This window comes from Coregonus lavaretus (assembly GCF_964263955.1).
Source record: "Coregonus lavaretus genome assembly, chromosome: 20".
Classification (NCBI taxonomy): domain Eukaryota; kingdom Metazoa; phylum Chordata; class Actinopteri; order Salmoniformes; family Salmonidae; genus Coregonus; species Coregonus lavaretus.
In genome coordinates this window covers 12,659,453-12,682,632 of record NC_140007.1, presented here as the reverse complement: position 1 = coordinate 12,682,632, position 23,180 = coordinate 12,659,453, and the positions used below count along the sequence as shown (strand labels likewise).

Sequence of the window (23,180 nt, the reverse complement as noted above, 5' to 3'; positions counted from 1 at the left end):
GCAAAAACTTTACAGATTTGTGTGACCCTACTTTGGTGTTAGAAGTGGGATGACAGGGCATGCCTTCAACTTGTTGGTGGCGTGCCTGGGCCAAATATATTAAATGCATTATAATATTCATTGGCATGGGCATGAGGGAGTCGAAAACACAATGCGCACAGGAGTATTGTGAAGTTACAGCCTTAACACAAGTTAAGCAACTTCACAAGCTCTTGCAGTTGTGGGTTTCCTAACGTCTGCTGTTGGGACCATGTCTATGTTCCCTCAGCCCTACAGTATGTTCCCTCAAGCCTATGTTCCCTCAGTTCGTGGTCCTCTGTAGCTCAATTGGTAGAGCATGGCGCTTGTAACGCTAGGGTAGTGGGTTCGATCCCCGGGACCACCCATACGTAAAAATTTATGCACACATGACTGTAAGTCGCTTTGGATAAAAGCGTCTGCTAAATTTACATTTTACATACATTTTAGTCATTTAGCAGACGCTCTTATCCAGAGCGACTTACAGTTAGTGAATACATTTTTTTTTTTATACTGGCCCCCCGTGGGAATCGAACCCACAACCCTGGCGTTGCAAACGCCATGCTCTATCAACTGAGCTACATCCCTGCCGGCCATTCCCTCCCCTACCCTGGACAACGCTGGGCCAATTGTGCGCCGCCCATGAGTCTCCCGGTCGCGGCCGGCTGCGACAGAGCCTGGATTCGAACCAGGATCTCTAGTGGCACAGTTAGCACTGCGATGCAGTGCCTTAGACCACTGCGCCACTCAGGAGACAAATGGCATATTATTATATTATAGTTCCAGATAATTGTACATACTTGAGCCAATTATACAAATTACTTGAGTAGATCAAATCAAATGTTATTTGTCACAGCGCCGAATACAACGTGTGTAGACTTAACCGTGAAATGCTTGCTTACGAGCGCTTCCCAACAATGCAGAGTTAAAAATAAATAAAAAATAGTAACACAAGAGGAATAAAATACACAAGAATGGAGCTACAGTGAGGGAAAAAAGTATTTGATCCCCTGCTGATTTTGTACGTTTGCCCACTGACAAAGAAATGATCAGTCTACAATTTTAATGGTAGGTTTAAATGGTAGAGACAGAATAACAACAACAAAATCCAGAAAAACGCATGTCAAAAATGTTATAAATTGATTTGCATTTTAATGAGGGAAATAAGTATTTGACCCCCTCTCAATCAGAAAGATTTCTGGCTCCCAGGTGTCTTTTATACCGGTAACGAGCTGAGATTAGGAGCACACTCTTAAAGGGAGTGCTCCTAATCTCAGCTTGTTACCTGTATAAAAGACACCTGTCCACAGACGCAATCAATCAATCAGATTCCAAACTCTCCACCATGGCCAAGACCAAAGAGCCCTCCAAGGATGTCACGGACAAGATTGTAGACCTACACAAGGCTGGAATGGGCTACAAGACCATCGCCAAGCAGCTTGGTGAGAAGGTGACAACAGTTGGTGCGATTATTCGCAAATGGAAGAAACAGAAAAGAACTGTCAATCTCCCTCGGCTCCATGCAAGATCTCACCTCGTGGAGTTGCAATGATCATGAGAACGTTGAGGAATCATCCCAGAACTACACGGGAGGATCTTGTCAATGATCTCAAGGCAGCTGGGACCATAGTCACCAAGAAAACAATTGGTAACACACTATGCCGTGAAGGACTGAAATCCTGCAGCGCCCGCAAGGTCCCCCTGCTCAAGAAAGCACATATACATGCCCGTCTGAAGTTTGCCAATGAACATCTGAATGATTCAGAGGAAAACTGGGTGAAAGTGTTGTGGTCAGATGAGACCAAAATCGAACTCTTTGGCATCAACTCAACTCGCCGTGTTCGGAGGAGGAGGAATGCTGCCTATGACCCCAAGAACACCATCCCCACCGTCAAACAGGGAGGTGGAAACATTATGCTTTGGGGTGTTTTTCAGCTAAGGGGACAGGACAACTTCACCGCATCAAAGGGATGATGGACGGGGCCATGTACCGTCAATTCTTGGGTGAGAACCTCCTTCCCTCAGCCAGGGCATTGAAAATGGGTCGTGGATGGGTATTCCAGCATGACAATGACCCAAAACACACAGCCAAGGCAACAAAGGAGTGGCTCAAGAAGAAGCACATTAAGGTCCTGGAGTGGAACGTCAGCCTCGAAACCTTAATGACTTGGAGAAGATCTGCAAAGAGGAGTGGGACAAAATCCCTCCTGAGATGTGTGCAAACCTGGTGGCCAACTACAAGAAACGTCTGACCTCTGTGATTGCCAACAAGGGTTTTGCCACCAAGTACTAAGTCATGTTTTGCAGAGGGGTCAAATACTTATTTCCCTCATTAAAATGCAAATCAATTTATAACATTTTTGACATTTTTTTGTTGTTATTCTGTCTCTCACTGTTCAAATAAACCTACCATAAAAATTATAGACTGATCATTTCTTTGTCAGTGGGCAAACGTACAAAATCAGCAGGGGATCAAATTCTTTTTTCCCTCACTGTATATACATGGAGTACCAGTACCAGATCAATGTACAGGGGTATGAGGTATTTGAGGTAGATATGTACATGAAAGCAGGGTAAAGTGACTAAGCATCAGGATATATAATAATAAGAGTAAAGAACAGAGTAGCAGCAGCATATGATTAGTGTAAAAGTGTGTGTGTATGTGTGTGTGTGTGCGTGTGTTTGTGTTGTGTTGGTGTGTGTATGTGTTGTCGGTATGCGTGTGTGTGTTATGCGTGTGTGTGCTTACGTAGTGCATGTGAATGTGTGTGGGTTTTGTGTGAGTGTCAGTGTAGTGTGTGTGAGTGTGTATATATAGTAGGTGCGGAGATACTATGTTTTTCTCAGAAAATGCTATTCAGGTCTTTGGTATATGGACAAAAGTTCAAGGTCATAGTGATTGAACATAATTCAGTAGGTCCCATATATACCCTTATATATTCATGCAGAAGATGCTGAAATAATCAGCCTTTTCTGCCTTATAATAAGCATTTGTGCTAAATAAGAGCTGCACATTGCTGTAGTTTTTAGCTTGTGTTCATAGCGTATATACTATACTGTATTTGGATTGTGTAAATTCTGCTTCCATATATTTTGCCGTTATTTTCTGTCTATATATTATGTTTATTGTAGAAGCACCATTTCACAAAGTCAATTCCTGTATGCAAATGTGTTTGGCGAATAAAGGTGATTCTGATTCTTGATTGAAATTGGTTCAGAGGGTAATAGGCCATATAATTGTACATATTTGAGCCAATTATACAAATTACTTGAGTAGATCAAATCAAATCAAATGTTATTTGTCACAGCGCCGAATACAACGGGTGTAGACTTAACCGTGAAATGCTTGCTTACGAGCTCTTCCCAACGATGCAGAGTTAAAAATAAATACAAAATAGTAACACAAGAGGAATAAAATACACAAGAATGGAGCTATATACAGGGAGTACCAGTACCAGATCAATGTGGAGGGGTATGAGGTATTTGAGGTAGGTACAGTGCCTTGCAAAAGTATTCATCCGCCTTTTTCCTATTTTGTTGCATTACAACCTGTAATTTAAATAGATTTTTATTTGGATTTCATGTAATGGACATACACAAAATAGTCCAAATTGGTGAAGTGAAATGAAAAAAATAACTTGTTTCAAAAAAATTCAAAGAAATGTATGACGGAAAAGTGGTGTGTGCATATGTATTCACCCCCTTTGCTATGAAGCCCCTAAATAAGATCTGGTGCAACCAATTACCTTCAGAAGTCACATAAATAGTTAAATAAAGTCCACCTGTGTGCAATCTAAGTGTCACATGATCTGTCACATGATCTCAGTATGTATACACCTGTTCTGAAAGGCCCCAGAGTCTGCAACACCCCTAAGCAAGGGGCACCACCAAGCAAGCGGCACCATGAAGACCAAGGAGCTCTCCAAACAGGTCAGGGACAAAGTTGTGGAGAAGTACAGATCAGGGTTGGGTTATAAAAAAATATCCGAAACTTTGAACATCCCACAGAGCACCATTAAATCCATTATAAAATGTTTTAAAGAATATGGCACCACCACAGACCTGCCAAGAGAGGGCCGCCCACCAAAACTCACGGACCAGGCAAGGAGGGCATTAATCAGAGAGGCAACAAAGAGACCAAAGATAACCCTGAAGGAGCTGCAAAGCTCCACAGCGGCATTTGGAGTATCTGTCCATAGGACCACTTTAAGCCGTACACTCCACAGAGCTGGGCTTTATGGAAGAGTGGCCAGAAAAAAGCCATTGCTTAAAGAAAAAAATAAGCAAACACGTTTGGTGTTCGCCAAAAGACATGTGGGAGACTCCCCAAACATATGGAAGAAGGTACTCTTGTCAGATGAGACTAAAATTGAGCTTTTTGGCCATCAAGGAAAACGCTATGTCTGGCGCAAACCCAACAGCTCTCATCACCCCGAGAACACCATCCCCACAGTGAAGCATGGTGGTGGCAGCATCATTAACATTTAACATTTAACATTTTAGTCATTTAGCAGATGCTCTTATCCAGAGCGACTTACAGTTAGTGAATACATTTTTTTTTATACTGGCCCCCCGTGGGAATCGAACCCACAACCCTGGCGTTGCAAACGCCATGCTCTATCAACTGAGCTACATCCCTGCCGGCCATTCCCTCCCCTACCCTGGACGACGCTGGGCCAATTGTGCGCCACCCATGAGTCTCCCGGTCGCGGCCGGCTGCAACAGAGCCTGGATTCGAACCAGGATCTCTAGTGGCACAGTTAGCACTGCGATGCAGTGCTGTGGGGATGTTTTTCATCGTCAGGGACTGGGAAACTGGTCAGAATTGAAGGAATGATGGCTGGCGCTAAATACAGGGAAATTCTTGAGGGAAACCTGTTTCAGTCTTCCAGAGATTTGAGACTGGGATGGAGGTTCACCTTCCAGCATGACAATGACCCTAAGCATACTGCTAAAGCAACACTCGAGTGGTTTAAGGGGAAACATTTAAATGTCTTGGAATGGCCTAGTCAAAGCCCAGACCTCAATCCAATTGAGAATCTGTGGTATGGCTTAAAGATTGCTGTACACCAGCGGAACCCATCCAACTTGAAGGAGCAGGAGCAGTTTTGCCTTGAAGAATGGGCAAAAATCCCAGTGGCTAGATGTGCCAAGCTTATAGCGATATACCCCAAGAGACTTGCAGCTGTAATTGCTGCAAAAGGTGGCTCTATAAAGTATTGACTTTGGGGGGGTGAATAGTTCAAGTTTTCTGTTTTTTTGTCTTATTTCTTGTTTGTTTCACAAAAAAATATATTTTGCTTCTTCAAAGTGGTAGGCATGTTGTGTAAATCAAATGATACAAACCCCCAAAAAATCAATTTTAATTCCATGTTGTAAGGCAACAAAATATGAAAAATGCCAAGGGGGTGAATACTTTCGCAAGCCACTGTATGTACATGAAAGCAGGGTAAAGTGACTAAGCATTAGGATATATAATAATAAGAGTAAAGAACAGAGTAGCAGCAGCATATGATTAGTGTAAAAGTGTGTGTGTGTGTGTGTGTGTGTGTGTGTGTGTGTGTTTGTGTTGTGTTGGTGTGTGTGTGCTTATGTAGTGCATGTGAATGTGTGTGTGTGAGTGTCAGTGTAGTGTGTGTGTGAGTGTGTATATATAGTAGGTGCTGAGATACTATTGTTTTTCTCAGAAAATGCTATTCAGGTCGTTGGTATATTGACAAAAGTTCAAGGTTGAACATAATTCAGTAGGTCCCATATATACCCTTACATATTCATGTAGATGATACTGAAATAATCAGCCTTTTCTGCCTTATAATAAGCATTTGTGCCAAATAAGAGATGCACGTTGCTGTAGTTTTTAGTTTGTGTTCATAGCGTACATACTATACTGTATTTGGATTTCTATTTATTTTCTGTCTATATATTCTGTTTATTTTAGAAGCACCATTTCACAAAGTCAATTCCTGTATGCAAATGTATTTGGCGAATAAAGGTGATTCTGATTCTTGATTGAAATTGGTTCAGTGGGTAAGTAAGGGGCTGAGGGAACATAGCGTTGAGGGACCGTGGGGCCGAGGGAACATAGTGCTGAGGGAACATATTAGTGCTGAAGAAACATAGTACTGAGGGAACATGCTTTTTTATCAGTATCTCAGAGTATCCTCTTTATAAGATAGCCAGATAGCTAGCTATCTATTTAGCTATCCAGCAAGCTAATTGACCAGATATGCAAACGTTAGCTGTCAAATGTTGGCAAGCTAACGCTCTCCTACCTACCTCCATTCACTTACCGTAAATACCGTGGCTCGGCTACTTTGATGCAATAATAATGTCGACAGAGCTTGCAAACGCTACCCCAGATATAAATATAAAAGCTAACGGGTATTAACGTTTGAATTTTTATCCTTTTTTAAAAAGTAGCTAGCTAGGTCTTTTAAGTAACGGCTAACTGGCCATCAGGGGGAACCGTCCAGGGAAAGTGTTACCATAGTAACATTGAACCTAGAAATTGAACTTCTGCTGTAATATGAACTGCTACATTATTTGAAATGTCTCTGGATGATCCTGCCCAGGCTTGTAAATGTCTCGCCGGCCAGGTAACTAGGAAGATATAATACACAAAGCAAATTGCTGTACAGTATTATTCTGAAGTGATTACTGTATTAATGCAGATGAGCACGCCGCGCGCGCCACATTGGTGCGGGATTGTACTGTGCTTGGTCATTCTGCATCCCACAGAGAACAATGTGACATATAGAATGGCCTGCGACGATACACAGTATACGTAAATATGCACTTTAACAGTATGCTGTTGCTGCATAGCGTACATCTAAAGAATATGATGAATTATCACTAGGACAATTTATAAAACACTATTATGTTAATGAATTAAAGCAATCATTGCATATTGTTTAATTGGATAATAAGGATGGATAATAACACATTTAGTGCGATGTTAGATGTCAGGTGCAGTACCTTCTTGGAATAAATGTTTGATATTTACATTATATTGGAATGGTAGGCTATTATACTACATTTTAAGTTGTGAGATAATCGAATAGATTGTTCACTTCTACAGCACACTATTCGCTATAATAAATGCATTGATACAAAATATAGCCTAGGGTTTATCAAAAGGCTATAAGGCCTAATGGTATTATAGAAAAATAAATGTATAAAGCATTTTTATCAGCTATTAATTGTTTTGAAATTATTATCTATTTGCGTATGAATAAAGAGAAAAGGGGAGGTGTAATTGCCACAACATTGTTTCCCACAGCTGGCGAAAATAGCTTCTACATAGCGCACAGCTGAGCAGAGGAAAATAACAACACAACCATGTCATGTGAAAGAAATGCTTACCTTCACTTCTGATGGTGAATTTTCAAGTGTGAATGTCAAACCCCTCTATAATTGCCTCCCCCTTGCCGGTCTCTTTATTCGCTTTTAATTCTAAAGACAATGTCCTGCTATGGGAGCAAGTACAGGACCCTCCGAGACTCTCACTGGCAACCAGCCCCAAAGATGGAGGCGTGGCTGCGATAACCGACGTCACACCTCGTGCCAAAGAGGAACTGTACAGTGCTATACAGTGGGTTCACTAAATCCATTTAAATTGCCATTGGCTTCTTTATAAAGCCTTTACCACCATCCCCCTGCTTTGCCTTTCCTATCTCTCCTCTTCCCTTTGTTAATTCCCACGTTGGAGTACAGAACATGGCTTTGTTTCTTTCTCTACAAATGCCCATACTTGACTTTTCATGCTATCTTTTCACTCTCATGTTTTCATTGACAGGAAAGTAAAATTAAAATGTAAATGTTGATTAATAATTTACTTAGCCAAAGAGTAGGCCTATTAGTCCGGCAGTCTTTGGGCAGTATATCAAAAACAATCATAAAAGGAATAACTGGTTAAACCTTTGGGAATCTTTTCACAATCTCTAAATACTGATACATGGTTATAATAAATAGGCTTGACTATTTTTTTACTTGCTCTCGAATGAAGCATTACCACAGAAATATGTAATTGATATATCAAAATAACAAATTCTGTAGACAAATAAGTGAGCAATCCACAAAGTATCAATAGCCTCCGGTAACATACACAAAGGATGCATTTATTAAAGAAATATCTATGCCTCAAGGTTTGACCACACAATAGTCATCTTTCATTCTGAAGGACTTTTTAGTAATGGAGTAAAAAGGTCTCAAAAGTCAAACTTGAAAAAAATATTTATACTATATCCACGTGAGTCCCTTTAAAGGGAGTCAACAGATGCTTTGTGTGTCAATAAACTGGATTTACGCCCTCTGAGATAGATTTATGGGGGACTTTTGCCACCTACAGGCGAAACTTGGAAAGTGTATATATCAACAATACACCATTTCACCATGAAGAGCAAGAGATTTGTCTGGATCCAATGTGGTTGTCTTATAATACATGAACCAGCAACACAAACATCTCATAGCATGTTAAATATTGATATGAGTGTAGTCCCTTGAAATGGTCCATACCACTATATATTACAGCAGGTGCTTCTGTGCATCTACAATCCCTATAGTTATATTGACCAAGACAATACATTGATTAGAAGCTGCGTTCTCCCCACTATAAAACTCATATAGGTTAGAAAGAGAAGTTCTACATTTGCCATATGTGTGTCTGCCCACAGCCTGTCTTTTTCAATATGCAAATTGACTGCTTTTTGTTCATCATCATTATCGTGAGGTGGGGGTGTTACTCCTCATTTTATAAACTAGTCTTTACTTTAACTGATATCTTATGTGGTGTCTTCCTTTAGCCCTCTAGTAATTATAGCCTACCTACCCCCACCTCTCTGTCTCCCCTGCCACTTCCCACCCCCCCAAAATAAATGAGTTTTCTCAAGAGAAGAAAGAATAAATGGGAAAAGGGCCCATAAACGATAATGAACCATCCCTCTTTAATTCTCTCCCCATTTTCACCCCTCCTCCTCCTCTTTTCCCCTCAATGTGCGGTCAGAGCCACCGCCCAGTGTCTACAGACTGCAGGAAGGATGCTTGGTAATTTCCTCCTTTATTGAATTGGGCTGGACATGCATGTCCTGATGGGGTGGGTAGTCTCTCTCTCTCTCTCTCTCTCTCTCTCTCTCTCTCTCTCTCTCTCTCTCTCTCTCTCTCTCTCTCTCTCTCTCTCTCTCTCTCTCTCTCTCTCTCTCTCTCTCTCTCTCTCTCTCTCTCTCTCTCTCTCTCTCTCTCTCTCTCTCTCTCTCTCTCTCTCTCTCTCTCTCTCTCTCTCTCTCTCTCTCTCTCTCTCTCTCTCTCTCTCTCTCTCTCTCTCTCTCATCCCTCCCTCCCTCCCTCCCTCCCTCCCTCCCTCCCTCCCTCCCTCTCTCCCTCTCTCCCTCCCTCCCTCCCTCCAAGGACCCCATGAAAACACACAAACAAAAGCTTTCACAGAGTGGTCATTCATTGATTGCCCTGCTCAGTGCCCTCTGACACCCTGGCGTCTGCCCCTCACCCACACAATCCAAGCCCTACCTGCCCTGTGCACCCTTTTTTCAAAGGTGAGTCATTGTTCCTCATTTCCTGCCTCGGGTGAGTCGCTGCTGAAAATCTTTCTGTCTCCAGCTAAAAGCCAGAATTAGACTAGAAACTGAATCTCAAGCACTTAGGTGCCAAAAACCCTGCAGAGCATCTTGCTCAAGCTTATGCATGCCTATTCTTAACTGAAAAACTTGACAGTGTAAAATCACGTCTTAGAGCCAGATATAATCTGTAGATAATAAAACCAGTTAGAAGTTTCTCCAGTGCTACTTCTGTTCGTTTACAAGGCAAATGGCAGTGTCCAGCCGACAATATTGGCACTCCTCTGCAAATTGTCACTCCACTAATTTTCTCGCAGGTTGGCATTTATTGTCATGAATCTTGCCCCCGTGGCAGCTCTGCAGAGTGGTCACTAGTTGGCACAGCCACAAAGTCATAAAATCTTATTTTAAACCTAACCACACTGCTAAACCTAATGCCTAACCACAAAAAAAGTATTCATTAATTTTTACGATATTGACAATTCTGACTTTGCAGCTGGCCCATCTAGCGGAGATTGCTTTGTTCTGCCTCCAGGGCAAGATTCATGACAATAAACGTCAACCTGCGCTTTTCTCACACCTCAGTTAATTAGACTGCCGCTTAGAGGCTTTGTTAATTGGAATGAGCTGTACCCCATTCCCTCCTTGGTTATCATACCAGACACACACGTACACTTACACACACTTACATTCATGTACACACTTTCATTGGTGCACACACACACATGCGCGCACATGCACACACATATTCTCGCGAGCACGCACATACACCCACACTTTCCTATGTGTGCCTGATTGGCAGTCCTGAATGATTCTGTCTATTCTCTTGTACCGATAGCCAACCTGTCATTGGGGATGGAAGGTAGGGGGCTGTCGAGGGAGGGGGGTAGTGTGTGTGTGTGTGGCACACATAGAGCCTGATAGAAAGGACAGTGAAGACGGCCACTTCTATCCAACCCTCACCTATTCTGGACAACAGAATGTACAGGCTCTTACCTGCTCATTGGTACTCATACACTGAAGTTTCATCTGCTTCAGATAGGTGGTGGTCAGCGGCATGTTGTAGTCGATGAGATCCGGCACCAGTGATGTCGGTCTGTCATTCTCTGTGAAGATTAAACACACACAAAGTATTATGACTCTCAATCTCCCATAACTCAACGTTACTTTCATAACCCTGGTTCTCTGATAACAGGAGTGAGATGTATAACATATGGGGATTCGATGGAGGCTGATCACTACGAAGAACCAATCACACAATGTCTGTCGGAGACAAACAGGTCGAGTGGCGAATGAGGTGAGACGCCACTCGCCCGTCCTCTGGTCATTCTCAAGTATGCCTCTATTCCTTGCGCTCTCGCAAGCAGGGAAATGCGGTGATGCATCTCACTCGTATTTTCAGAGGACCGGGGTTCCGAAAGTAACCTTGAGTTCTCTTTCAAATACTAATTTCAATGTATCACACATGGGGATATGGCTAACTCACGTATTGCAGACATGCTCTCCGAAGCCCCGAAGCTAGGGTAGTCCCAACAGCATCACCCCTAAGAGGCTCCGACACTGAGGACAGTATGTTTACGGTGTCCAATCAAAAACGCATATTTTGACCAATGGGTAAAATAATATGTTAATTGTGTAGATACTCATCTAAGAAACCCAATGGTCCAAACCTCAACTCTATCATAATCCGTTCGGAAGTTTTTGGGGTTTTTACCCTTGTAGGATGGCAAAAATTAAGGTGACTAAATCAATGGAGGCCAGAGAAAAATAATTGTCAAAAATAAGGAAAATTGCAAAGCATCGCGTCAGTTAGGCTGGATGCTGTGCGAGAATGAACTACCTGACAAGCTCACTTTCCAGCTGAACTCATCATCTTTCTTCTCGAATCCACAGGACATAAAACAATAGAAGTAAGAAATATATCGATTTTTGAGACATGACATGTAGAATTTTCATATTTTTGTATACGTTTTTCATAAATGTGAAATTCCTTTTATTTTTGAAGAATTCTCACAAAAACAAGCTTTGTGAAATGTCAACGGAGCACTGAGCGTACTGCAAGCTTTTTATTTTCAAAGCCTTTTACATTTAATTCAGCTCATGTCACGCTAAAGAGTTGTTTGGACATAAACCAGTGGAGACACTGCGGGTGGAAAGCCACATGCTCTAAGGCGAGACAATTATAATTGCCGCTGACCTTAGGCATAAAGGCGGGGTTAGGGAAGAGGGTTACCTTGGATAACCCCGGGGGAAAATGAAGGCATGAATGGTGAACTGACAGGGCGTGCAGCTTCCTCACTCGTTTTGCAGATGTAAAGGCAAACAGTAAAGCAGCCTTAACAGAGAGATATTTAATCTCCACACTTTCTAGCGGCTCAAAAGGCTGCACAATAGACAGGTCCCAAAACGCGCTCCCTTCATGAAACGACATGTTGTTGACATGATGTTTCCCGACGTTGTTATTGTTCAAACCTACAGGACAGGCAGAGATAGCGGCTAAATAGACCTTAACAGTGGAGAAAGCCTTCCCTCTGCCCAAACGGTCTTGCAAGAAGCATAGATCCTCAGATACAGAGCATTGGTAAGGAATTATCTGTTTTTGGTCACACCATTTCTCAAAAATTCACCACTTGTTTCCATACAGAGGTTCTGGCACTCTGGGAAGTCTCAATGACTCTAAGTGGCAAGCCTGTCACATTCAGATTCAACCTCTCACGGGCCAGGCCCAGAGGGCCATGGTGTCTGGGTGAGGGTGGAAAATCTCTCAGTACGCTTGGGTCAGAAGATCCCGGCATGACGGGAGCTGCCAGGGCTCGTCATAAAGCAGGAGAATGATCTCCGCTTGCCAGAGCCTTCCTGCCCATCGACAGGCTACCAAGATGAGGGATATGCCCTGTTTTCTCACTCTGACTAGAGTGGGGAGTATCAGGAATTAACCAGGTTTCCAGCCAACCTTTTTATGCGAATAAAGCACATGTCGGATAAAAAATTTCACGACAGGCCTGATGGAAACTGCAAATTTGTAGATACACTTTCCAAATGTCGACAAAATAAAATACTTTAGACAAGGTGGGATCTTTTTGTGTCTGTAAAATGAATAATGCGAGAAATGGTGGTGGAAACCATCATATTGAAATAAACTTGGAATAACGCAATGATTTGTTGTGTAGTCCTCCCACTACGACTCGGGAAAGTATGCAGTTTATTAGGCTACAGATTAAATAAATTATGATGAACTTCACAGGGTGATGAAAGTGCACGGTGATGAGCTTGATGCTCATTTCCAATATCGAGGGTCTTATTCTGGTGACATGATGATCGATGCTTGCCTGCCTTTTGACCAAAAAATAAAAGTTTGCTCTTTTGTCCATAATAATCTCATCATGTACTGTAAGTAGCATACCCGCACGGTATCTGACAAAACGATCAGAACAATTGAAAATGCGATGGAAACCCATTTAACATTGAACCGCAAAAGTTATTTATTATCCGCAACAAGTAAATTAGATGAAAACACATTTCTAAATGCACAAATTGTTTTTATGCGTATTTTTGAATATTAATAATAATAATAATAATAATATGCCATTTAGCAGACGCTTTTATCCAAAGCGACTTACAGTCATGTGTGCATACATTTTTACGTATGGGTGGTCCCACGTGAAAACCAATTGGCGGAGAAAAAGCATAGAGCAGCACCCTTGGCGAAGAGCGTGCCAACGCATCCATCCCTAGTGGTGCGTCTCCTGCCAGAGCAAAGAACAACGGGCAGTGACGCGTCTTTGTGCAATACGAAGAGATCTACTGTGGCTTGACCGTATCTCTCCCAGATCTGGTTCACCACTTGTGGATGGAGTTGTCCTTTGGACAACAAGTCCCCTCTCACATTCAGTACGCCTGGAACATGAGTCGCGCATAGTGAGAGTAGGTGTGCTCCGCTCCACAGTTAATCTTGACAGCTAGTCTGTGTACATGCAGAGAGAGTTCCACCCTGGCGGTTGATGTATGCCACCACAGTCGTATTGTATGTCCTGACCAGGACGTGACAATTCTGGAGGAAGGGCAAAAAGTGTCTCAATGAGAGGAGCACTGTCAGCTGTTCGAGGTAGTTTATATGAGCGAGGCGGAGTTGTGGGGGCCACACTCTGTTTACTGCTCTTCCCTCGTGGACTGCGACCCACCCTATGAGTGATGTGCCTGTCGTTACCACCTTCCTCGTTGACAATACCCCTAGGAGAGTATCAGAAACAAAGATCGAGGGGCTCTTCCAGTGACAGAGAGCTTGGAGATATTCCGAGGTTACCGTTATCTTTCGATTGAGGTGACGTGAGTGACATGAGTGATGGAGTGCTGCATCAAATGACCTGGCCTCCACAATCCCCCGACCTCAACCCAATTGAGATGGTTTGGGATGAGTCGGACGGCAGAGTGAAGGAAAAGCAGCCAACAAGTGCTGAGCATACAGTGGGGAGAACAAGGATTTTTGTTTTAGATTCCATCTCTCACAGTTGAAGTGTACCTATGATAAAAAATTACAGACCTCTACATGCTTTGTAAGTAGGAAAACCTGCAAAATCGGCAGTGTATCAAATACTTGTTCTCCCCACTGTTTGTGGGAACTCCTTCAAGACTGTTGGAAAATAATTCCAGGTGAAGCTGGTTGAGAGAATGCCAAGAGTGTGCAAAGCTGTCATCAAGGCAAAGGGTGGCTATTTGAAGAATCTCAAATATAAAATATATTTGGATTTGTTTAACACTTTTTTGGTTACTACATGATTCCATATGTGTTATTTCATAGTTTTGATGTCTTCACTAATATTCTACAATGTAAAAAAATAGTAAAAAATAAAGAAAAACCCTTGAATGAGTAGGTGTGTCCAAACGTTTGACTGGTAGTGTATGTACAGTTGAAGTCGGAAGTTTACATACACCTTAGCCAAATACATTTAAACTCAGTTTTTCACAATTCCTGACATATAATCCTAGTAAAACTTCCCTGTCTTAGGTCAGTTAGGATCACCACTTTATTTTAAGAATGTGAAATGTCAGAATAATAGTAGAGAGAATGATTTATTTCAGCTTATATTTCGTTCATCACATTCCCAGTGGGTCAGAAGTTTACATACACTCAATTAGTATTTGGTAGCATTGCCTTGAAATTGTTTAACTTGGGTCATACGTTTTGGGTAGCCTTCCACAAGCTTCCCACAATAAATTGGGTGAATTTTGGCCCATTCCTCCTGACAGAGCTGGTGTAACTGAATCAGGTTTGTAGGCCTCCTTGCTCGCACACGCTTTTTCAGTTCTGCCCACACATGTTCTATAGGATTGAGGTCAGGGCTTTGTGATGGCCACTCCAATACCTTGACTTAGTTGTCCTTAAGCCATTTTGCCACAACTTTGGAAGTATGCTTGGGGTCATTGTCCATTTGGAAGACCCATTTGCGACCAAGCTTTAACTTCCTGACTGATGTCTTGAGATGTTGCTTCAATATATCCACATAATGTTCCTTCCTCATGATGCCATCTATTTTGTGAAGTGCACCAGTCCCCCCTGCAGCAAAGTACCCCCACAGCATGATGCTGCCACCCCCGTGCTTCACGGTTGGGATGGTGTTCTTCGGCTTGCAAGCAACCCCCTTTTTCCTCCAAACATAACGATGGTCATTATGGCCAAACAGTTCTATTTGTGTTTCATCAGACCAGAGGACATTTCTCCAAAAAGTACTATCTTTGTCCCCAAGTGCAGTTGCAAACCATAGTCTGGCTTTTTTATGGTGGTTTTGGAGCAGTGGCTTCTTCCTTGCTGAGCAGCCTTTTAGGTTATGTCGATATAGGACTAGTTTTACTGTGGATATAAATACTTTTGTACCTGTTTCCTCCAGCATCTTCACAAGGTCCTTTGCTGTTGTTCTGGAATTGATTTGCACTTTTCGCACCAAAGTACATTAATCTCTAGGAGACAGAACGTGTCTCCTTCCTGAGCGGTATAACAGCTGCGTGGTCCCATGGTGTTTATACTTGCGTACTATTGTTTGTACAGATGAAGGTGGTACCTTTAGGTGTTTGGAAATTGCTCCCAAGGATGAACCAGACTTGTGGAGGTCTACAATGTTTTTTCTGAGGTCTTGGCTGATTTCTTTAGATTTTCCCATGATGTCAAGCAAAGAGGCACTGAGTTTGAAGGTAGGCCTTGAAATACATCCACAGGTACACCTCCAATTGACTAAAATTATGTCAATTAGCCTAACAGAAGCTTCTAAAGCCATGACATCATTTTCTGGAATTTTCCAAGCTGTTTAAAGGCACAGTCAACTTAGTGTATGTAAACTTCTGACCCACTGGAATTGTGATACAGTGAATTATAAGTGAAATAATCTGTCTGTAAACAATTGTTGGAAAAATTACTTGTGTCATGCACAAAGTAGATATCCTAACCGACTTGCCAAAACTATAGTTTGTTAACAAGAAATTTGTGGAGTGGTTGAAAAACAAGTTTTAATGACTCCAACCTAAATGTATGTAAACTTTCAACTTCAACTGTATACCAGCAGTTCATTTATAAAGACTCTACTATAATATATGATACAGCATATAACAAAATAACTGCAAACTCTTTATAACTGAACTTGTATCCCCTCTTGTATTCATTGACATTATCCCTCAAGTGCAAGCAATGGTCCGTTTTCCTTATCACATGACATACAGGGTCCTCCTCTCCAAGGATCATATCAACTCTAATCAATCAGCGTTATCAAACAACCTATCACCTACTGGGACAGTACACACAGATGCACACGCACACACGCACACACACACACACACACACACACACACACACACACACACACACACACACACACACACACACACACACACACACACACACACACACACACACACACACACACACACACACACACACACACACACACACACACACACACACACACACACACACACACACACACACACACACTATCAATCAGTAATTGATGATGGCGCACCTGTCTAATTACTGCGTAAGTATTGATCGTCTGCCTTCTATTACCCCCCTTAAGGACTCCAGACCTGAGAATATTGTCCTTTAGTAGGTCAGCAGATAAATGACAGAGATGAGACTGTAAGGGATCGGGGGTTGGCTGGGTCTAGTCAGAGTCTGACACTTCCCCGATCTACTGAGAGGGGGAGTCATCAGACTCGATCTGGTTCACCTGAGTTCTGAGCACACCTGTCAGTAATTAGTGTAGGATTTAAGGTGTGCTCAGAAGTTCAGTCGGTGCGAGGTATTGTTCCAGTGTGACTTGCTAAGCATTTTGTTCCGAGAGAGAGAGAGAGTTTGTTGTTTTTGATTACCCGTGTATCCGACCTGTGCCTTGTTGTTTGACTCCCCGAATTGCTTAATCCTCTACTTGTCTACCCCAGTGATTACCGTTCTCTGATCCTGTGCCTGTGACCTCGACTACGACTAGCCCGCTCCCTTGGTACCTCTGCCTGTCTCTGCCTGGCCCGGTTTTGACCACAGCCCGCCCGACCACGATTAAGCTATTCCCTTGTCTGTACTCTAATAAAGCATCGCGATTCTGCGATTGGATCTTACCACTCTGTCCGAGTATTCATTACAGAATACCTCGCCTTTACCATGGATCCAGCGGAATTACAGAGGCGATGGGAGATACAGGAGAAACGCATGGATGAACTCCTACAGCTACTCAACGCTGGTGCAGCTGAAGGCACCACCCCGAGCACGGTCAGTCCTCGTCCTACACCTCCGATTTCTCTACCGACTAGGTACGACGGGGAACCTGGCAAATGTCAGGGGTTTCTACTTCAGACGTCCCTGTATATGTCGTATAATCGTACTATGTTTCCCGATGACCGTAGCAGGGTGGATTTCATGATTTCTCTACTAACGGGAAGAGCACTGGATTGGGCTACTGCGCTTTGGGCAGCTGAGGTTCCCGAGTTGAATGCGGAAGTTCAGTTCAAGAGACTGTTCCAGGAGGTGTTCGACCACCCAGTATCTGGGCGTAGTGTGGGAGACCAACTATGCGAACTTCAGCAGGGCCGTCGCACCGTAGCCGACTACGCTTTAGAGTTCCGTACTATAGCAGCCGGTAGCGGATGGAGCGAGACGGCTTTGCTCACCGTTTTCCGAAGAGGGCTGCGCAAAGACGTACAGACTGAGTTGGCTTGTCGAGGAGATATCACTGCGCTACATGAATTTATCAAAATAGCCATCTCGATTGATAATCTGATAGTGCAACACAAGGTATCCACAGTCCGGGAGCCCTCGATCACTGGTCCTCAGCAATCGACAGAGCGGAGGAGAGAATCTGAGGAGGAACCTATGCAACTGGGACGGTCACCTCTACAAGGGTCGGTGAGACAACAACGTCGGCAAGACGGACTATGCCTGTATTGTGGTCAGTTGGGTCATTTCGTTCATCAATGTCAGGTACGACCAAAACGTACCCCAGGATATCGCCTCGGAACTGCCAAACCGGTGAGTGAGACTCCAGTTTTGAACATTACATCTAAACAAATGTATGTGCCAGTGACCTTATCTGTCGGAGAGAAAGTGCGCAGGTTGGAAGGACTTATTGATTCCGGAGCGGCTGCCAGCTTTCTGGATATGGGTCTTGCTGAGGAGTTGGGAGTTCAACTTATCCCAATTCAACCTCCCCTGCGAGTCAACGCGCTAGACGGTGAGCCCATGGGCACTGGGTTCATTACGCACCGTACCGAGGAAATCAAATTACAAGTGGGCTCCCTGCACCATGAGAACATCATTCTGTTCGTCATCTCCGCTCCACGGGAGCCGCTAGTCCTCGGCCACCCCTGGCTCGTTACCCATGATCCGGTCATCTCCTGGAAATCTGGCGATATCACGGCTTGGAGTGAGGTATGTAGGGCAGAGTGCCTCATTTTACCTTGCAAAACGTCTACTGTGGAGGATGCGAAGGGTGCGGTGTCTACTGTTGTTCCTACAGAATACCAGGATTACGCGCAGGTGTTCTCCAAGGAGAGGGCTACCGTGTTACCACCGCATCGGGCCTGGGATTGTGCAATTGATCTGCTATCCGGGGCTACACCTCCTCGCGGACGAATCTACCCTTTGTCACAGCCGGAACGAGAATCAATGAGCAAGTATATTGATGAGGCACTACAGCAAGGGGCCATTCGCCCATCTACGTCTCCCGCCGCATCCAGTTTTTTCTTTGTTAAGAAAAAGGATGGCGGACTGCGTCCTTGTATAGACTATCGAGGTTTGAACGATATGACCATTAAAAATCGTTACCCCCTTCCTTTGATTCCAGCAGCCCTCGAGCAGGTGGGGCAGGCCTCCATCTACAGTAAACTGGACCTCAGGAGTGCGTACAATCTGGTGCGCATTAGAGAAGGGGATGAATGGAAGACCGCTTTCATCACCCATCGAGGACATTATGAATATTGTGTCATGCCCTATGGACTTACTAACGCGCCCTCTGTGTTCCAGGCGTTCATGAATGACATTTTCAGGGACTTGATTGATCGCTTTGTCATAGTGTACATTGATGACATCCTAATCTACTCTAACTCTCTGAGTGAACATGTGTCCCATGTACGACAGGTTCTGGACCGACTCCGACAACACTCTCTGTTCGTGAAGGCCGAAAAGAGTGAATTCCATGTCACAACGATTTCCTTCCTTGGGGCCATACTCACTCCCGACGGGGTAAAACTGGATGAATCCAAGGTGCAAGCTGTACTAGACTGGCCTCAACCACAGACGGTGAAAGAGCTCCAGAGATTCTTAGGGTTTGCCAATTACTATAGACGGTTCGTGCGTAATTTCAGCACAACCGCAGCTCCCCTGTCGGCGATGACCAGCTACAAGGGTCGTGGTCTGAAATGGACGGAGGAGGCAGTGCGGGCTTTTGAGACATTGAAACTACGATTTACCACCGCTCCCATTTTATGTCAGCCGGATCCTACCTTGCCGTTCATCGTGGAGGTGGACGCCTCGGAGGTTGGAGTTGGAGCCGTGCTATCCCAGCGCCAAGTTGAGCCGCCCAAATCACGACCCTGTGCTTTTTTTTCTAAGAAGCTGAATCCGGCCGAGCAGAACTACGACGTGGGAAATCGTGAATTACTGGCGGTGAAGTTAGCACTGGAGGAGTGGAGACATTGGCTGGAGGGAGCAGCTCATCCGTTCCAAGTGCTCACGGACCACCGCAATCTGGAGTATCTTCACAGTGCTAAGCGACTGAACTCCCGACAGGCAAGGTGGTCTTTATTCTTCACCCGGTTCCAATTCACTGTCTCTTATATTCCCGGGTCCAAGAATTGTAAGGCGGACGCGCTTTCCCGACGGTTCGAGCGCGCTGAAAGACCGGTGGAACCAGAACCTATCCTCCCCATGAGTTGCCGTGCTGGTCCTGTGAGGTGGGCTATCGATGACACGATTCAGGAGAGCCTACAAGCGGAACCAGCTCCTCCAGAAACCCCGGTGTCGAAGGTGTTTGTACCAGCTCCGCTTCGACCTCAACTGATGGAATGGTGCCACACGTCGCTGGGATCTGGTCATCCCGGAATCACTCGAACTACACGACTCATCAGCCGAAAATACTGGTGGGATTCCCTCACAGATGATGTCAGAGACTATGTCTTATCCTGTCCAGTATGTGCTCAGTCCAAGGTACCTCGTGCACTACCGGAGGGTAAGCTGATGCCATTGCCAACTCCTCAACGACCCTGGTCGCACATTGCAATGGACTTTGTTACCGACCTACCAGAATCAGAGGGCCATACTATAATTCTTGTGGTCATCGATCGTTTCTCCAAGATGTGCCGGTTGGTACCCATGAACCGTTTGCCTAACGCCACTCAGATGGCTGAGACTATGTTTACCCAGGTGTTCCGGCAGTTTGGTGTCCCGGAGGATATTGTTTCCGACCGGGGACCCCAGTTTGTATCCCGGGTCTGGAAGGCCTTCTGCGAACGCTTGGGCATCTCGGTTAGCCTAACCTCCGGATATCATCCCCAGGCCAATGGGCAGACAGAACGGCTCATCCAGGAAATTGGGAAGTATCTACGGCAACAATGTTCGCGGCAGCCGCAAGAGTGGAGCCGATTCCTTCCTTGGGTAGAGTATGCTCAGAACTCTCTCATTCACACCTCCCTACGTCTAACGCCCTTTCAGTGTGTTCTAGGGTATCAACCACCCCTGTTCCCGTGGGATACCGCACCCGGGATGGTACCGGCGGTGGACGAGTGGTTCCGTCGGAGTGCGCAGGTCTGGGAGACGGCCCATCAACATCTCAGTCAAGCCTCACAACAGCAAAAGACCTACGCCGACCGACGCCGGAGACCTACTTCCACTTATCAACCCGGGCAGCGAGTGTGGCTGTCTACCCGAGACCTGCGGTTCCGACGGAGCTGCAAGAAGCTCCAACCCAGGTACATTGGTCCCTTCAAGATACAGAGACGTATTAACCCTGTCACCTACCGTCTGTTACTCCCTCGACACTACAGGATAAACCCTACGTTCCACGTCTCCCTGTTGAAACCTGTCCATTATAGCCCGATGTACCCACCAATCGCTCAACAACCTACTACACCACCTTTGGAGGATGAACAGGACACCACCTATACAGTCCACGAGATACTGGAGTCAAGACGGAGACGAGGGGGCATCGAATATCTCGTGGACTGGGAGGGATATGGACCAGAGGAACGGTCCTGGGTCCCTGCTAAGGACATACAAGACCCCGCTCTCAAGGCCACTTTCCACGCTGAACACTCAGATCATCCCGGACCCGACCCAGAGGAAGACCACCCGGTAGAGGTAGAAGGCCGTCAGGAGCCGGCCCTGGGGAGGGGGATACTGTAAGGGATCGGGGGTTGACTGGGTCTAGTCAGAGTCTGACACTTCCCCGATCTACTGAGAGGGGGAGTCATCAGACTCGATCTGGTTCACCTGAGTTCTGAGCACACCTGTCAGTAATTAGTGTAGGATTTAAGGTGTGCTCAGAAGTTCAGTCGGTGCGAGGTATTGTTCCAGTGTGACTTGCTAAGCATTTTGTTCCGAGAGAGAGAGAGAGTTTGTTGTTTTTGATTACCCGTGTATCCGACCTGTGCCTTGTTGTTTGACTCCCCGAATTGCTTAATCCTCTACTTGTCTACCCCAGTGATTACCGTTCTCTGGTCCTGTGCCTGTGACCTCGACTACGACTAGCCCGCTCCCTTGGTACCTCTGCCTGTCTCTGCCTGGCCCGGTTTTGACCACAGCCCGCCCGACCACGATTAAGCTATTCCCTTGTCTGTACTCTAATAAAGCATCGCGATTCTGCGATTGGATCTTACCACTCTGTCCGAGTATTCATTACAGAGACATGCTAGCTGATAAATTGATTTCAGAATAAGAAGGGAGTGAAATTGGCACAGGACCAGCGACCTAGGCTCGTATTAATATAATGTTTCAGAGTAGGAGTGCAGATCTAGGATCAGGTCCCCCTGTCCATGTAATCTTATTCATCATGATCTAAAAGGCAATCCTAGATCAGCACTCCTACTCTCAAGGCTTTCTGAATATGGGCCCAAACCTACACCTCCTTTACACCTGTTCCTACTGCATCACCTATACAGCATGATGAAGGTTGACGAGACGAAGGACGAAAGACCTGACTCAAAAGACTGCCTGAAGTCAATTAAAAATAGCCCTGGCATACAGTAATGAATTGCATTCAATAATTCAGCGCTGAACTTTCGTGCGAGTGGAGGGGTGTGTTGGGTTGGAGGGGTTGGAAGGATGAGGGGTCAGGGTGGGAAGGGGAGGATCCCCACGGGACAGGAAGCCAATTAGCTGCTCTCTTTATGAGCGACACCCAGCGTTAATGATCATCGTTGACACAACACTGACAGATCGGGCCTTGGAGCACTTCTCTCACTGCGTTGTGTGTGTATGGGACGGAGATGAAGACGGAGGAGGGGTGGGGGTTGTAATGTTAATTGACATGGTTTACTTTACATACTACCCATGTTCTGTTCTTGTGGGAATATTTAAGGGACCTCCATATGTAAAGGTAATGCAGCCCCTCTGTCAATATGGGACCCTGAATGTAGACAAATAAAATATGTATGAAATAGCAGGGCAGTCATTTAATATTTCTCTCTATTTCGGACTCTCTCTCTCTGCCGTTTATTTCTCTCCTCACCTTTTCCTTATTATCTTTCTGTCCTACCCCAGATTTCTTTCCATTTCCATCTTAACCCCGCTAGTCTCTCTCTATCTCAATTCAATTCAATTCAATTTCAATGTGGTTTTTCACCCAGTAGATAAGGGAGTTTATCAAAATTGGGTTTGTTTTCAAATTCTTTGTGGATCTGTGTAATCTGAGGGAAATATGTGTCTCTAATATGGTCATACATTTGGCAGGAGGTTAGGAAGTGCAGCTCAGTTTCCACCTCATTTTGCGGGCAGTGTGCAGATAGCCTGTCTTCTCTTGAGAGCCAGGTCTGCCTACAGCGGCCTTTCTCAATAGCAAGGCTATGCTCACTGAGTCTGTACATAGTCAAAGCTTTCCTTAAATTTGGGTCAGTCACAGTGGTCAG

The 23,180-nt window shown here is 44.7% G+C and overlaps 1 protein-coding gene across 1 annotated transcript in view; it reads right to left on the bottom strand.

Moving 5' to 3' along the window:
- Window positions 1-23,180, bottom strand: part of LOC311147915 (nucleolar protein 4-like) — a gene marked incomplete at both ends in the record, with an annotated part of 152,409 nt that overhangs the window by 78,407 nt on the left and 50,822 nt on the right. The window contains one exon of the mRNA XM_084184757.1: window positions 10,581-10,690. Within this exon, the coding sequence (XP_084040883.1) occupies window positions 10,581-10,690 (110 nt within the window). The remainder of the gene's footprint in view (window positions 1-10,580; window positions 10,691-23,180) is intronic.